The sequence below is a fragment of the Equus caballus genome, chromosome 22 (assembly GCF_041296265.1).
Source record: "Equus caballus isolate H_3958 breed thoroughbred chromosome 22, TB-T2T, whole genome shotgun sequence".
NCBI lineage: Eukaryota > Metazoa > Chordata > Mammalia > Perissodactyla > Equidae > Equus > Equus caballus.
Window position 1 is genome coordinate 40,347,617 of NC_091705.1, and position 17,561 is coordinate 40,365,177.

General features: G+C 50.7%; 1 protein-coding gene across 7 annotated transcripts in view; it reads right to left on the reverse strand.

Annotated features, from left to right (window-relative positions):
* NFATC2 (nuclear factor of activated T cells 2) overlaps positions 1–17,561 on the reverse strand; it is a 156,900-nt gene that overhangs the window by 61,976 nt on the left and 77,363 nt on the right. For all 7 annotated transcript variants that reach the window (XM_005604786.4, XM_070247049.1, XM_005604783.4 and 4 more), the window contains exons 4-5: positions 14,312–14,514; positions 13,169–13,341 (exon numbers count right to left, since the gene is read on the reverse strand). In XM_005604786.4, coding sequence (XP_005604843.1) covers positions 13,169–13,341; positions 14,312–14,514 — 376 coding nt within the window. The remainder of the gene's footprint in view (positions 1–13,168; positions 13,342–14,311; positions 14,515–17,561) is intronic.

The window sequence follows — 17,561 nt, forward strand, 5'->3', positions numbered from 1 at the left end:
GAGACGGAGAACCGGGCGGAGGGCCAGCCCTCTCCGTGCCAGGGGCCTGTGGACCTCCCCATCCGGGAGCCGAGGCAGCAACTGCGTGAGGCCCGAGGTCCAAGCCTAACCCTTCCCTCCCGGCCAGCCTGGGCCTCCAGGTGGCCGAGCATCCCCGCCATCTGCCCCGGAGCCACGCTGAGACCGGCTCCTTCAGGAGCCACCACGCACGCTCGGCGGCATTGGAGAAGGCTGTTGTGGACCCGCCGGACGCTCTCAGACACTTCACCCTGAAGGTCACCCCAAGAACTCCCAACGACCCCCATGCCGGGGTCTCCCCATCCTAGACTCTGCCCAGGCTCTGTTCCCAGGGGCCAGGCAGCACGGCTCCAGCGGCTGCCAGCTGCGAGAATGTATCACAAAGGGCCCTCTGCAGAAGCTGCTAATGTCTCCCACATGGGCTGCGCTATTAATCCTTTCTTTCAATATAGGACTTTTGTGCGACTTCCTAATTGAGCTGCCACAAACCGAGATTTATTAGCAGTGAAAACAGCAGCCGCGTTGCCTGGAAAAGCAGGTCCCCGCGTTTAAGATCTGCCTTTGAGGAGTTCGGGGGGCAACTGGGGACTTCGGGATGGGTGGGGAGGTGGCAAGAGCCACCCCTCCCATTTTGCAGGTGGAAAGCTTGAGTCATCGCTACTGGGGAAGCCGGCCAAGGGCTCGCGGCAGCCAGGCCGGGGATGGCCGCCCCGTGGATCACTGTGCATCGCGGGGAACACAACCCGCCTCCCTCCCGAAGCAGCCTCGTTGCTTCTCCCTTCGCAGCCTCGCAGCTTCAGGCAACCACTGATCCTCCCTTTGCCAAATCTCCAGGTCCCACCCCTTCTCCTTACCTCAAGGAAAACTAGCCTTTTCAATGAAAATTTAAGAGAGACAACAAGAGTCCAGTCTAGCTGCCTGAAAGCTTTTGTCCAGACGGACTCCAGTCTCACAGCTCAAAGTGCGGCCGGGAGCATCACAGAGGAGCCTGTTAGAAACTCAGAACTCGGGCCCCACACCCAGACCTCTTGGACCCACAGCTGCAGCCTAACAAGGAATCCGGGGAGTCTTACGTACCAGCAAGCTGAGGAGCCCCGCGCAGCCCCGGGTGCGCGTCAGAAACAGCTGGAGAGTTTAAAAGACCATGACGCCCAGGCCCGCATGCCACAGCAGGGTTGTCAGCCTCAGCACCACTACCATTTGGGCCGGGTCATTCTCTGTGGTGGGGCCGTCAGGGCATCACAGGATGCTCAGCAGCATCCCTGGCCCCCACCTGCCAGATTCCAGGAGTGACCCCTCCCCCAGCATGACAACGCAAAATGCCTGTGGACACAGCTGGATGTCCCCTGGGAAGGGGACAGCCAGAAGCATCCCTAATTGAGAACCACTATTCTAGATATTCTGACTTCAGAGGTCTGGGGGGAGGATCCCAGCATAGATATATTTTTTTAAAACAATCCTTAATAATTCCAACAAGCCACACCAGATCTGATCCGTGGTACCATCACGAAGGACGGGGCAGGAACCTGGGGGCCACAGGAGATCCCTGGTTTACTACCGCTTGGGCTCTGGGGTGAGAAAGTGGTGGTTTCAAGTCCTGCCTCGGCCACCTCCCTGCTGTGTGACCCTGGGGAAGTCACTTCACCTCTCTGAGCCACACAAGCCTCCTCTGTAAAATCCTAACAGTACCTGCCTCATGGGACGGCAAGAGATACTGCGTGTAAATGCGTGCACGTGGTCAGTATCTACTGGGTAAAACATCTAATATCAACAACCAAATGTCCTACAATGGATGAACAGATAAACAAAATATTACATATCCACATAGAAGTATCATTCAACCATAAAAAGGAACAAAGCACTGACACACACGACAACATGACGAACCTTGAAACCACGCTGAGTGAAAGGAGGCAGACACAGCAGGCCACAGACTGTGTGACCCCGTTGGTATGACAGGCAAGTCCACAGGGACAGACGGTGGGTGTCGGGGCCTGGGGAGTGACTGCTAACGGGGATGGGTTTTGTTTTTGGGGTGGTGAAAAAGTTCTGGAACTAGATAGGGGTGGGGGTTGCACAACACTGTGAACATGCTTAACGTCCCTGAACTGTACACCTTCAAGTGGTTAAAATGGTAAATTTTATGTGTATATCTAACACAAAAACATTCAGCCGGTGCCCAGCACAGTAACCAGTCAAGAAACTGGCCATTACTGTCGTTAATTTTCAAAACGCCGCTCTTTCTTGCTTGCTTAGCCATTTTCAAAATGTTTTGTCATTTGTGATCTTCTTAAACCTTTAGACTACAGCCCTGCCGGGTCATCAAGCAGGACACTGTCAGGGCCGTTTCACAGATGGAAAACCGGATGCTCAGACCTTGGCTTTGCCGAGGGGCAGCTGCCTGGGCAAAGGCCGCCGTGTGGACAGACCTCGGCTCCAACTCAAGCCCGCCCCAGGCGGTCCTCGCACAGGGCTTCCCAGCTCTAAACTTCAGTTTCCCCATCTGAAAAATGGGGCTGTGAACACACCCACCCTACAGGCTGTCCTGAGGATTAAAAGGGAGAATTCACAAAAAGTGTGTGCGGCTTGATAAATATCAGCCCGCAAGGCTAACAACACCAAAAGCTGTGGTTTCTAGGCAGTTTCCATGTGCTGGGCGCCGGCCACGAGTTGTCATCTCAGATATCAGACGCGTGACCATGTCCACATGTTTACACGTCCTACCGCTCTCGTTACTGTTGTTCTCGGTGTGATCTCGATCGCCAGCGTTTCTCAAAGTGCAGTTCCCAGGCCACCTGCAGCAGAAGCAGGGGTTGGGAGCGGCGCTTAATACAAACGCAGATGCCCAGGCCTCACCCGGGACCCAGGCGCCCGCGTCTCCTGGACGGAGGCTCGACATTTGCATTTTAACAATCTTTCCAGGTGACTTGCTGCACACATCTGTTTGAGAGTCAAGTTCCACACTTCAGAGGCCACCTGAGGACGAGGGGACCTCCTCCACGCGAGGCCCAGCCTCCTCAGAGAGCCCGGAAGCAGAGCAAAGGAATCCAATTAGCCTCTGAAAGAGGAACTGAGGAGAGTCAAACAGCAACCAAATCACCCTCCCGGGTCCACTTCCTCCTCTCTCTCCGACGCAGCCTCCAACACCTCCGGCTGCTAATTGGGGTGACACGTCCTGCACCTATGAGACTGCTCTGCGGAAGCCCCCTGGGACTGCCAGGCCCGCGCCATCGCCCCCCGTCAGCCCCCACGGATACCCATTCAGCCTTTCAACCATTCAACCATCCAAACCGCACGCCCTGCAGGGTTCTGACCCAACCAGGGCTGCCATCTGGCAGTGTCCTGAGGGCCTGGGCTGCGGGTGAAGGCTAGTCCCTCTGGTCCAGCCTCGGCTTTGAGGTGGCCCTCGCAGTGATCTCCCCAGGCTTTCCTCCTGCCCCCGGATGCTGGCACGTCATGCAGCGGCGTGGGGCTCCTGTGTCTTATGAGCTCTGAATCCACAGGGTACTGTTGGTTTAACCAGGTCGCTGTTTACTCTCACTGGCAACCGTGGCTGCCGGGGAGCAGAGCCATGGCGGCTGAAGGCTCGATGACGGAGAGTCACACCGGCGCGGGGTCCTCCAGGTTGGCCTAGAAATGGGACATGACTGCCTGACTGTCTGCAATTCACCCTGTCATCCGGGTGCCTGGCCAAGAATTACCATCTACCCAGGACCTGAGGGGAGAGGCGGGAGAGGCTGCTCAGGGTGATCCGTTTGTGCAGACTGGGTGGGTTCTGTTAATCACAGCAAATAATTACAGCTGCCACAGAGAGGGCCTTGGATTCCAGGCACTTCATAAGACTTTTCTGTTTGTTTTCTAAAACACACACATGATGAGGCAATTTAGGATCACGGGTAAAAGTCAGGATGTGCCGTGTAACCGCCCGAGTTTAAAGCCCAGCTCAGTGACATCCTAGCTTTGGGACCTTGGCTCAGTCACTTAACCTCTCTGGGTCTCTGTTTTCTCATCTATAAAATGGGAATAATCATAATATCAACTTCACTGGGCTGCTGGCAGATTAAATGAGCTAGTGATGGGAAGTGTGGGGCGCCTCGGCAGGCCTCAGTGAATGTCAGTCGTCTTTATTTTTACTGCTAAACTTCATGAGACCACAGAGCGGGAATTACTCCCACTTTGGAGCTGAGGGCACTGGGCCTCTCAGAGACGGGGTTCACCTGGGAGCTCACGGCTAAGTCGGTGGACAGGCCGAATGTGAAACCAGACTGTGGGATCCCACTAGCCCAAGGCGCCCCTCTTCAGTAAAATGGAGAAGGACCCAGAGGGGAAGCCGCCGGGCAGCCCAGGCAAGGAGGTGCTCCCATCGCTCTCGTCCTGGCCTGGCTGAGCATCCCAGCTGCTGTCTCTGCATCAGGCCCCCGTCCTTGGCTGTGAGCCTGGCTTGGCCCAGAACAGGGTGCTGACTCAGGCCTCGCCGGGGAGGGGCCGTGAGCAGGACCAGAGTCCGGCCCCTTAGGCCCCTTACCCCCGCCCTGGCTGTTCCTGTGTCTTCCTTGGGAAGTAGGAGGGTGGAACAGAGGACTCCAATTCCCCCTGGGTGTGCGGTTCACGTCTGTGAGGGGCCCGTCAACACTCACACCACGGGTGTGGGGTGCCGTGTGCTGCAAACGCACGGGGTCTGTGCTGCATGAGGCCACCTCGTGCTCTGGACCTCGTGGGACCTCAGCTTCCTCTTATGGAAAACGGAGCAGAACAGCCACCCTGCCAGACTGTGCCTCTCATCTCACCTGGTCCGTCTGATCTGCACACACAGGCGCAGAGGAGGAGCTCTCTCTCACTGCCCCTCCCGTACAGTAACCAGACAGTGACCACACCCTCCCAAGGTGCAAACAGGCAGCCCCTCCAGAAACCTCCCACCCATCCCACAAGACCCTTCCTGAGGGCTCCACGGCTCCCCACTCCACTGATGGGCTCGCTGGCCACGGGGGGACCCAGGCAGCCCTGACAGAGGAGAAGACGCGGGCTTCAACCTCCAGCTCTGCCCTCCCCTTGCCCAGTGTGACTGAAGCTACCCCCCAAGCCCTTCCGAACCCCGAGCCCCCAGAACACAAGCTCTGCAGGGCAGCCTCAAGGCTTGTGAGGCTGCGACGAGGATGGAAGTGAGTTAACGCATGTCATAGCCGGGGGCGCACCAGAGATGCTCAACAGGGCGGCTCTGCCTTCCCGTCCTGCATAATCAGCTCAGCAAAGGGCTGTAACTGCACACTCAGGTAACCGTATCAATCAGCGGGGAAGGCACCCCAACCCTGGGCTCCCCCTATAACCCAACTTTCCCGCAGTCGCTACCCAGCTGACGCGCTGCACCAGCCAGAGAACCATCTGGGTTCGCTCCTTGCAGGCGGCTGTGCGGCTGGCTGCCGGCTCACCTGACAGGTTAGTGTTTGCTGAACTCCCTCCCACACATGCCGCCCCGGGCTGTGGCTGCCGATGTGACAGAGTGGCAGCCAGAGGTCTGGAAAGTCCGCTCTGCAGAGCATGGGGAGGGCAGCGAGCAAGAAAGGAAGAGATGCACCACAAGACAGGCTATGGGGGTTATTCTTCTGTGATGAGATAGGGACCGTGACTATGCCCATTCTACAGATGAGGAAACTGAGGCACAGAGTGTTAAGTAACTTCCCAGGACAAAACAGGGAGCAAGTGGCAGAGGTAGGATTTGAACCCACGCCCGCACCCCTGGCCACCACCCTAAACGGCTTCTCCCCATCGTCTAGGTTTCTGTTTCTGAAAGGTGGCCTCTTGGTCATTGCTCAAAAGCCGCCTTGGAGAGCAGGGGCTGACAAAGGCCTGGGCTGCCTGCCCTCTGCCCAGTGCCGGAATTGCACCTGGGTTTACTGCTGCAGGATCATCCCGGGGGAGGCAATCTATTGCCGGGTGGTGGGAGGGCACCCACGGCCCTCTGGGAGTCACTGAGCTGGTCCCTGGTTTATATGAGATGACATCACCCTTTGGGGTTCCAGCCCAAATTAATCTGTCACTCATGACGTAGCTCAACCTTGGTGTCCTGAGATCGAGCAGGACGTGGATGTCACAACTGGCTTGGCCCCTTCGTAGCTGTGTGACCACAGGCAATTTATTTAACTTCTCTGTGCTTCAGTTTCCCCATCTGTGAAATGGGAGCAGACACGGAGTCATGATGTTCTTATGGTGATCCAGCAGCGAAAGTGCTTGACGCACCGTGGGTGATGGCTAACGGGTCATTTTCCTTTGCCTCTTCCCTGTTTTGTCTCTCTATTCTCCTTTCTTCCTTCGTTCGGTCTCTGAGTGTTTATTAGGATCTACTATGTGCCAGGCACTGTGCTAAGTGAGTTTTAAAATATAAATCACATCATGTTAGTACCTTCTTAGTACTCAAGGCTTCCCATTTCACTTAGTATTAAATCCAAAGTCTCCAGTTTCCTCTCAGACCTCACCTCCTACCCCTCTTCACTCCATGCAGCCTTCCTGGCTGCCTTTCTGTTCCCTGAAGACCCCATCCCTGCCTCAGGGCCTTTGCACTTGCTCTGTCCTCCAGCTAGGCCACACTCCCCCATCACTCAGGCCCAGGTTAACATGCCATCATGTTAAGGAAGAGGAGTCTTCCCTGATCAGCACGACTAAGTTGCTGCTCCCTCACCCCCAAGTCACCAACACGTGGTCCTCGTTATTTTCATCATGACACTAAGCTCCGTTTGAAATGATATCTTGGCTTGCTTGCTTATTGTGGGTTTTCCCCGACTAGAATGTGACCCCCATGAGGGCCAGCACTTTGTTTTGTTCACTGCTATATCCCCAGGGCCAAAAATAGTATCTAACGCACTCCAAATATGTATATTATATTTTACATATATATAAAATTATTATTTTTTTTTTGCTGAGGAAGATTCGCCCTGAGCTAACATCTGTGCTAATCTTCCTCTATTTTGTAAGTGGGATGCCATCGCAGCATGGCCACCAACAACTTGTGTAGGTCCACACCCAGGAACCAAATCCAGGCCACCAAAGAGGAGCATGCTGAACTTAACCACTAGGCCACAGGGCCAGCCGCTTCAAATATATTTTTAATTGTAAGAACGAATGTTAAGAAGCCCACGAGAATTACGTGGGTCATGTTGGCTCCAGTGGGAGCAGATGGACAACAGGAGCATCTCTGATTTATGAAGTAAAGCCCAGTCAATATGCAGTGTGGTCCCACTAATTCTAAGGATTTTCAAAAAGCTATGCTGCGTGATGGCCTGTGTCCCAAGCTGGCCCAGGAGAGCCACCTGGAGGAATACAGGGAAGGTGGCGGGGGGAGCACAGTTTTAAGGTTTTCTAAGCTCTTGCTTTCAGAAAAAAGCATATGAAACAAGTGAATTTCCATACCGAAAATGATGGACCTCGACCTTACCTCACACCACACACAAAAATTCCCCTGAGACGGAGCGTATCTCTAAACGTAAAAGCCAGGGTCAAAAAGCTTCTAGGAGAAAACATAGGAGAACATCTTCCCTACCTTCAGGGAGAGACGCCTTGGGGGGATGCAAAGAGCGCTAATCCCATAAGGCAAGAAGATGATACATTAAACTTCATCAAAATAAAACACTGAGGCTCACAATAAGACACAATTAAGAAAATAAACAGGCAAGCCACAGCCTGGGAAAAATATTTGTTATACATTTATCCAACAAAGGACTTAAATCGAGAATAATAATAATAATATAATATAATAATATAATATATTATATATTATGTACAATGTATTATATAATACAATATATATAAAATAATATAATATAAGAATAATAAAGAACTACTGCATATTAACCATAAAAATATGAGTAACCCAATAGAATATGGGCAAAAGCTTTGAACAGATGCTTCACCAAAGTCATAAAGATAGTCAACAAGCAGCACACAAATCAGGTTCAGCATCATTAGTCAATAGGGAAATGCAAATTATGCAAATTAGGCACAACGAGGTACCACTTTATGCTCACTAGAATGGCTGCAACTAAAAAAACTAACAAAACCAAATATTGGCGAGGACGTGGGGCGAGTGGGACTCTCACGCACTCTTGGACAGAGCGAAATACATAAATCGAAACCTACACTTTCCCAAGGACCCGGCAACTCCACTCCCAGGATCGCACCCAAGAGAAAGGAAAGCATTTGTCCACAAAGGGCCTTGAACAAGGATGCTCACAGCAGCCTCATCCAGATACCCAAACCCCAGAAACAACCCAAATGTCCATCAAGGGTAAATAAACAACTGCTAGATTCATATAATGGACTATCGTTCAGCAATCAGAAGGAATGAACGACCGAGTCACGCAGAACAGCCACGGACCGCAAAAACACGTGCTGAGCAGAAAGAGGCAGACACACAAGGACACACAGTCTGATTCCATCGCACGAAGTTCTAGAAGAGGGAGGACTCAGCCACGGCGGCAGAGACGGGAGCAGCGGCTGCCTGCGTGTGTGGGGCTGGGGCCGGGGCGCTGCCTGGAGGGGCCGGTTCCTGAGGGAACTTTCAGGAGTGAAGGGAACTCTGTCTCCTGTTCTGAGAGGTGCTTACACGGTACATACAATTGTCAAAAATCACCGAACTGAAGACTTACAGTCTGTGTGATTACTGTGTCTTAATTGTACTTCAGTGAAATAGATTTATGTCACACAAAGGGAGAGACTGAAAAAGCATGGGAGAAAATGCATTTCTAGGCCACACCCCATATCCACCGCCGGATTCCTGCAAAATGAGCGAAGGGAATTGATGTTCCGTGCTCTGAGTGGGCAGGGATCTCCAGAAAACTGCTCCAGGTATGTTCCAAAAGGCGATGGGTGGGGAGGCCCTTTTGTGGGGCCAGAGAAAATCCACAGGAAGGTTCTCATGGGACGAGGATCTGAACTACGGCCGTCTCCATCCCGTCTCATCGAGGCCTTTCTCTCCCACTGGGCAGCCTGGCGAGGCTTGTTTTCACGCGTTCATCTTTTTTCAACAAACATTCTAGAGACAGTTGCTATGGGCCAGGCCCTGGCTGATAGCCCGGGGGTCCCTGCCCTTACATGAGAGAGAATGACAAGCAAAGGGTGGTCAGAGCACAACGAGAGGACTCTGTACCCTTTGGGGTCAGGGCAATCTTCCTCCCCAAACGGTCATCTAAACAGGGGCCTTGGATAAGGAGGAATTAATCGATTGACTGAAGGACGGGGTGGCAGGGAGGCGCAGTCAGTGGGTCTCACGCTTTGCTGCATATCAGAATCACGGGGCCTCTGACAGTCTGTTCGCACACCGCACCACAGACCAACTGACCCCCAGTTTCTGGGGGCATTCACGCATAGTTCTTTTTCGTAACTCCCCAAGTGATTCCAATGTGCAGCCAAGTTTGAGAGCGTGACAGCGGAGGTGACAGCGTAGGAGAAAGCCTTGAAGTCAGAGGAAGATCCCAGTGGATTTGGGAATGAGGAGCAGAGAGGAGAGAGGGGTCAAGAAACGCAGCCGAGGGGAGGTAGTGGGCGGAATCGAGCTGCTGCCAAAATTTCCCATCCACCCAGAACCTCAGATGAGCTTCACTTGGAAATAGCCTTTGAAGATGTAAATAAGGTAAGGACGGATGAAATTATCCTGGATTAGGCTGGACCCTAAATCCAATGAGAGTGTCCTTATGAGAGACAGAATAGGACACAGAGACGGCGGCCACAGGAAGACAGAGGCAGAGACTGGAGTGCTGTGTCTACAGGACAAGGCTTGCCAGCTCCCACCAGAAGCTAGGAGAGGGGCCTGGAACAGACGCCCCTCGGTGCCTCCAGAAGGAACCAACCCTGCCGGCACCTGGATTTCCCGCTTCTGGCCTCGGGATCTGACAGAGAATGAATTTCCACCGTTCAAGGCTCGCAGTCGGTGGCAGTTGGTTATGCCTGCCCTGGGAAACTCGTGCCAGAGGACGCAAAGGCTCGGCCACCAGAGGGAAGCTGGAGTTGCAGCAGAGAGCACTGATGGGCCCACGGGAAAAGGAATGTCCCATTGCAAAGGGCCCGGATGAGGAAAGGCCCCAGCGGTAGCCGTGAGTAGGCCTGTTGCTGGGGAGGACGAGGGCGCTGCGTCCGGCCTCTCCCGTCTCCCTCTTGAGATGTAGGAGGCAGTTATCTGCCTGGAGTGGGAAGGGATTAGGGGCGGCACCCAGGGCTTAGAGGACTGGAAAAGGCCTGCAGCAGCTCTGCTGAGAATAAGGGAGGGAGCCAAAAGCACCTCCTGGGCAACAGCGAAGACCTAGGGCAGACAGAAGAGCGGAGACACCCGGGGCCCCCGTCTGCGCAAGGCGAGATACGGCTGACACGCCGACACGCTGGCCTCTAAACGAGCATAAGGAATCTGCATTTCTAGCAAATAAGTCCCCTTTCCAAAGAGTGGCCTATTCAAGTTTTTTCTACTAGAATCTGAGAACTTATCCTTGATCCCTAAAACGTCACATAAAAGGCACCTCCAAAGGAAATAAGTTCGCCCTGCAAATAAGTACCAGCCCACGGAGTGCTTTGCTTACCAACTCACCCTCCCCAAAGGGTATGAACTAAGTCAATTAGGCAATAAATATTTATTGTACGCACACCGTGTCAACACATGTTATGGACTGATTGTCAATAAATATTTACTGACTATCTCCCTAAGGATCAAGCAGTCAGTCAATTCATCCATAAATATTTATGGAACTACCACACGCCGGTCTAGGAAAACAGAACAAAGAAGGAAATAAAAACGACAGAAGATTCTGGGGGAGAGGGAGGGAGGCCAAGTGGCAGCTCAGTCTGGTATCGCAGAAAGGGCGACGTCACGGAAGCCAAAGGGAGAAGGTATTTCACAGAACCAGGAAGCTGGAGACTCTGGCTCTGGTAGCTACCCAGTAAAAACGAGTGAATCACTTTACCAAGAAGTCTCAGTTTCCTTATCTGTCAAAACAAGGTAGTCCAATCAGCCAGACGCTATTTCAGAAGAAAAGAAAAACCCTGTGCTGGAGATGCAAACAACCTCACAATGCCCTGAACATCTTGCTGGAGGCGCATGTGGTTCAAGGATGAGCCTCAAAGTCTTAGACCAACATAAGTTGACTTGAGGGACCCAAAGACGGGGAGGGACATGGCTCCTGTGCACGGTCCCTCTCGAGGCCTTCTGTTCCCCACTTGTGACAAACCACAGCCCCATCCTGGAGAGTGAGTCATTTCCCAGAAAGTGGAGACCTTATCTTCTCAAAATCCCCCAAATCACTGAGGAAGAGTTTTCTTCCTAAAACCTCTCGAGAAGTTCAAAACCAAGGCCAGGGTGGGGCAGCGGCCATGACGAGCCCTCGGGGGACAGGGGTGGGGTCTGCTGGGTAGAGGAGGGGAATTCCAATGCATCTGTGATGATATGCTTTTCAACACTTATTTTCCCTTATTGTCTGCTGTTGGGTCTTTCTCTCCAAAAGCAGAGTAGAAACTCAGCACCGAGTTCAGCCCGGTCTGCATCTTGACTCACAGGCTGGAAGAAATCAGACGGCTCCTTCATCCATTTCCAAAGACCCAAGACCAAGTTCTGGCTTCTCTCCCAAACAAGGTCCACCCGCTCTCTCTCTCCCTGCCAGCCGGAATCCCTGAAGATCAGTCTCCCTCAACCCTTTCTGCATAAAATATTCATGCTTTCCCTTTACTCATTAGTGTCTGATTAAGACTACCTCTGATTAATTGAAGCCACGTGCAGATTTCGTCTGATCCACAGAGTATGTTGAATTTGCCGCTGCTTTTTGAAAATCAGGAGATTTTTGGTTTATCTTAAAAAATCAGAAGATTTGACCACACTGAGTCTACATTCCCACATGGAAATGCTAGCTGGAGTTGAGGAACAGCAGCCAATTCAGGTGGGAAATGTGCCATCCTGGCCCCAGTCTCCACCACTCCCTATTGCTGCCCACTCGACCCACTTCACTTGTTTCCCCTACGTCCCTGGACTCTGCAGGCAATTGATTTCGTGACAACCTAGTTATGGTAAAATGTCTGGTAAAAAGAAAAAAAAAAATCCTAAAACATAACTGAATATGAAACATGACTGTAACACGAAAATATTCTTAGAACAAAGACACTAAAAAATAACATAAACAGTTCTTGTTTCTGGAACAATGTTTACTTTTTTCTTCTTTATGCTTTTAAAAATGACATCTAAACTCTCAAAAACTGAAGAGACAATAAGCTTTGTCATGTCTAATGGCAAAAACCAACAACAAAACTTGCAAAAAAGTTCCTGAGGATGGGCTCAAAGCAGCTGCTTCTTTCGAACCCTGCTAGAATTGAGACGGGTCTCTGCTCAGGATCCTTTCAAACGGCAGATCTCAGCCCCTGTGTCTGGATTCCAAAAATCTTCTGCGTCTTTGGGTGTTTTTATCTCCACCAGACTATAAGCTCATTGAGGACAGAGAAAAAGTCTTGCTCATCTGCAGATCCCTGGCACCGCACCGGACACCTAGCAGATTCTCAGTAAACACTCAGGAATGGGCTGAGGGTGATTGGGGAGCGGGGTTCTTGCACGGCAAACCTCCTGCTCCAGTCCCAGCCCTGACACTGTGGGTTGTATGGAAAAGGTACCCAAACCCTCATCTCTCTCCTTCCCCTTCCGTAAAACGGGCATCATGACACCAGCTATTCTCAAGGACTGCTGTGAATACTCAATGAGCCGTGGCATGCTGAGCACTGACCGACGGAGTCACACTCAACAAGCGAGGGCCACTGTGATGTTATTGTTACTGAAAGAGGAGGAGGAAAAGAAAAAAAGGACACTACGGACGATGAACTCACCCCAACTGCATCCACCTTTTTTAAGACCAGAACATTTATACACGTCGAATCTTCTACACAAAGCTGGAGGTTCCTCATTAGCCATAATATTTTTTAACCTCTTGTGAGGCCACAAAACCCTCCACAAGTAAACAGAAGTAAAGCGAAGCCCTTCAGCGTGCTTGTCTCTGCCCCTCTGGTCATCCTGGGCCCCGTGTGGATCCCCATGGGTCCTGTGCACTCCTGCTGGGCGCTTCGCCCAGGGGACACCGCCCGGGGTGCAAGGTCACGGACAGCACACTTTCCAAAGACCCACCCAACCCAGAGGCCAACTCACAGCACTCGATGGGGTTGGACGCTGTCTGCAAGGAGACGATCCTTCCACTGGACTCTGGAATGTGCACCCGGAACACCAGCCTCACCCGCGTGTTCTTCCGGCCGATGTCCGTCTCGCCTTTCCGCAGCTCAATGTCGGCATTTCTCAGCTTCAGGATCCCGGCACAGTCGATGCTGCCAGAAGGTTGAAAGCTTCACTTACAACTGACCACCTGAGTGAGCAGGAAAGACCATCCACGAGACCACCCTAGGCATTAAACAAAATAATTCTGCCGCCAGCCACGGGGGGGGGGGGGGGGGGGGGGGGGGGGGGGGTGGCAATAAGTGATAATATTTCAGCCGGGAATTTATACCAAGATGGGGGTAAAGCACACAGTGGAGACATTCCCCAGCGGACACTGCTTCTCCAGGGAGATTTTTCAAGCCAACTTTTCTACTCTTAAAAGTATCTGAAAAACTCAAATACACAGCTGGCAGAAATTGCCTATGGATTACTCAATAGATAAGAGTAGGGTATCAATACTAAACATCTTGAATTTGATAAACACACGGTGGTCATGCACGAGAGCAATCTTATTCTTAGGAAATGCACGATGAAGTACTTAAAAGTACGAGCCATGACGTCTGCAACTAACCCTCCAATGGTTCAGGAGAAAACGGAGAGAGGGTGAGAAAGAGAGCGAGAAAGTAAAGGTAGAAAATGTGAACAACTGGTAAATCTGAGTAAACAGGACACAGGAGTTCTTTGTATGGTTCTTGCAGGTTTTCTGTAAGTTTGAGATCATTTTCTAATAAAAAGCTTTTTAAACTCCAATAATGGGTGCCATGTTTCCAAAATTTTAGCCATACGCAGATTAGCTTTGTGAGTTTCTTTAGGTCAAATAAATTTTTTAAATGTCAATAAATTTAACCGTATCCCAAACAACATAATCCAAAGATGCATGAGGACTCTTCTCTCTAATACACATGAAAAATATTTAGGTATAGAACTTTTAAAACAGAAATCTCTATGGGTCCATCACAGATTGGGAACCACCATCCACAGCTGCTTCCTTCAACCCCATAAGGTCCCCTGTCCCAAATCTGCCACTTGGCCCTACTCTCCTCCCCATAAGGAGCCCCCACCCTCAGCCCCCGCCCTTACGTCGCCCTCATGTTGTTTTTTGGTTCCAGAGGGATCTCCAGCACTTTGGTGTTGCCCACGATCTTCTCGTAGCTGGTGGTAGTGACAGTTTTTCCCGTGATCCGGTGCACCTGGTAGAAGGCATGGGGCTTAAGGATCCTCTCATCGGCCGTCCCAATGAAGATCTGAAGTCCCAGGGGCTTGTTTTCCATGTAGCCATGGAGCTGGGGGGACAGAAAACAAATCAAATTATTATGGCAGCCTGAACATGCAGGGTATGGTGGCTGTAGACCAACAAACAAAAAAGATCAGAGGAGCTCGTGGGCATAGAAAGAGCACAGGATCACTGCATTGCCTGGAGGAATGGAGAACCAGAAGCAACCTTGATGTCCAGCCAGAGGGGACTTCTTGGATAAATTACATGGATCTTCTCTAAAATGGAATACTAAGCAGCCGTGGGAAAAAATTTGGTAGATCAGAATTGCAATTATGGAGAAACAGCCAGAAATTATGATTCATTGGTGGGTGGAAGCTGGGGGGAAGTGTCGCATGGTAGTGAGGATAGAAAACAGCCTGAAAAGAGAAACCAGACCTCTTGACAATGGTGGCCTGGGAAGATCAGAAGAATGAACTTTCACTTTTTACATGACTGTGTTAGATTCTGTAATTTAAAAAAGGGAAGAGCAAGGCAAAAAATACCATCATCTAAGTCAAAAGGAAATTAGTGACTGGAAGAAAATATGTGAAACATAGAAGAGGCAAAGGATTAGTACCTAGAATATATAAAGAATGTCTACAAGAGAATAAAAGCAGGATTCTGGGCCATCCTATTTAAAACTGACTCCCACCCCTAGGAGCTCTCCCTATCTCCTTTTCCTTCTTTTTATCCCATCTAACACCATATATTTTCTCAATTCTTTTTGCTTAGGGCTTTCTCCTACAACTAGAACATCACCTCCTTGAGAGCAGTGATGTCTGGTTATTCCAACTCGCCACAAAACCCCAAGCACCCAGAACAATGCTTGGCACGTGGTAGGCATTCTAGTACAGATTTGCTGAATGAATTAGTAAAAGTATCCAACAGAAAGATGGGCAAGAGATTTGAACAGGCAATTCACAGAAAAACAAATAGCCATTAGCACAGAAAAGATGTTCAATTTGACTCATAAACAGGAAAATGCAAATTAAACGACCAGGAGATAACCATTTTTCACCCGTGAGACGGGCACGCATGTAGATATTTGAGAGTATCCACAGGTTTGGGGACCGTGGGGACACAAGCACTCCCATGCAGCTGAGAGAAACATAAATTGGTGTAACTATTTTAAAGAATTTTGGAGTCGCAGCTATTGAAATTAAAAACACATATTCCCTATGACCCAGCAGTTCCATTTCTCAGTATGTGCCCCAGAAGAAATATTGTGCAGCCAGGAGACGTGCAAAAATGTTTACTACAACAAACGGAATAATGAACAATTGGTTTCATCAATAGGCTTCTGAGTAGTCTGACATGTCCAGGCTATCAAAGACTGCAGCAGTTCAGAAAAGGTAACATAGAGATCTATGAACTGACCCAGATCTAAGACACACTGTTGAAAGAGAAAAACAATTTGCAGAAAAATACAGATAGTGTGATACAACTTATTTTTAAAATGCAGAATGTTTTTGATCCCTCCATTTATACACATGTAAATGCAACGGGGAAAGGTGTGAAAGGATGCACTCCAAACCAACCACACCATGATCTCTTCTAGGGATGGGGGAGGAGACCAAGGTTGGGAAGGTGGTCCAAGAGGACCCGGACTTTCTTCACAGTGTCATAGGAAGAACAGATGCTTTGAAACTTGTGAAATTAACACTGGATGTTGAGTGGAGAGACTGAAGATGGGTTCCTGTCTTGCTGCTGAGAAACGCCGGGCACATCATTTACTCCTTCTGCCCTTCTGTGCGTATTCCTTTCTCTGCAAATCGACGGGAGGTACGACAGGTGACAGCTCACTAAGATCCCACCCTTCCATGAAGTTCTACAAATTCCAGTAGGATCTCCAGTCTACTGCCACAAAGCAAAGGCCCCAGGGCCATGGATGCTTACACGTGCTCTAGAACTGTGCTCGCCAATACAGTAAATAACACAGAAATTAAGTAATATTGAAAATTCAGTTTCTCTGTCGCACCAGCCACATTTGAAGCGCTCAGTGGCCCCTAATGGCCGGTGGCCACCATAATAGATGGCAAAGATACAGAGCATTTCCATCTTCGAGAAAAGTTCTACTGGATAATGCTGGTCCAGAAGAGGGAGCTCCCTCAAGCCCTTCTAAAAACTACACAAAGAGAAAGGCTGGGATGAAGCAGAGTCAGATGCCAAGCTTTTTCATAATCCGCCTGGCCGACGCCCACGACATTTACATACGTGTCTGACACACACCTGAGAGGCGGCCGAGGGCAAGCAAAATGGAAATCGAAGGCGCAGCTCTTATCTTTCTCCCCCACGCAAACCAAAGAACAGGGCACTGTTCTCAGTGATAAAAATTACAGGAAGGAGGGCAGTGTGGAGAAGAGATTTTGTTTTTTTGTTGTTGTTGCTTTACACTCGGACTCGAGATAAATATATTTCCTCCTCTCACATCCTGGATTTATCAGGAAGTGGTAAACACAGGATCGCAGGGGATTGCGAAGAACAGCAGGTGGAAGAGATAGCGAGCCCGATGGTCTGAGCTGCCTCCCTCCTCCCGATGGCAGAGGGGAAACTGCAGGCGGAGGGCACCATGGGAAACAGCCAGGGAACACCTGCAGATGAACTGTGTCACGTCCCCACGGCCCCACCTGGATCCGGCCACTTGTGTCCCCTCCCCCGACGGCACACTCGGGCAAGCCACCACTGCCTCTCCCTGGAGTGACCACCACTTCCCCCTAACTGGCCTCTTGCTGGTCTTTCACAGAACAGCCCAATGATCTTTAAAAAGTGCATATCAGACCCAGACACGCCCATGCTTACAACCCTCCAAAGACTTCCTGTGGCCTTAGAAGAAAATCCAAACATGGTGCCACGGTCTTGAGGCTTGTGACAGCCCAGCCTCTGCCTTCTTCTCCCTCTATACCATCAGGCTTCTGCCAAAACCAGCCATCCTTCTGTTCCCTGAGCAAAGGAAACTCTTTCCAACCTCAGGGCCTTTGCACAGCCATCTTCCCTGCCTGGAATACTCTTCCACCAGTACATTTAATCTTGGATCTCCAGGTCTTCCCTGAACCACATTACTGACACACACCCAGC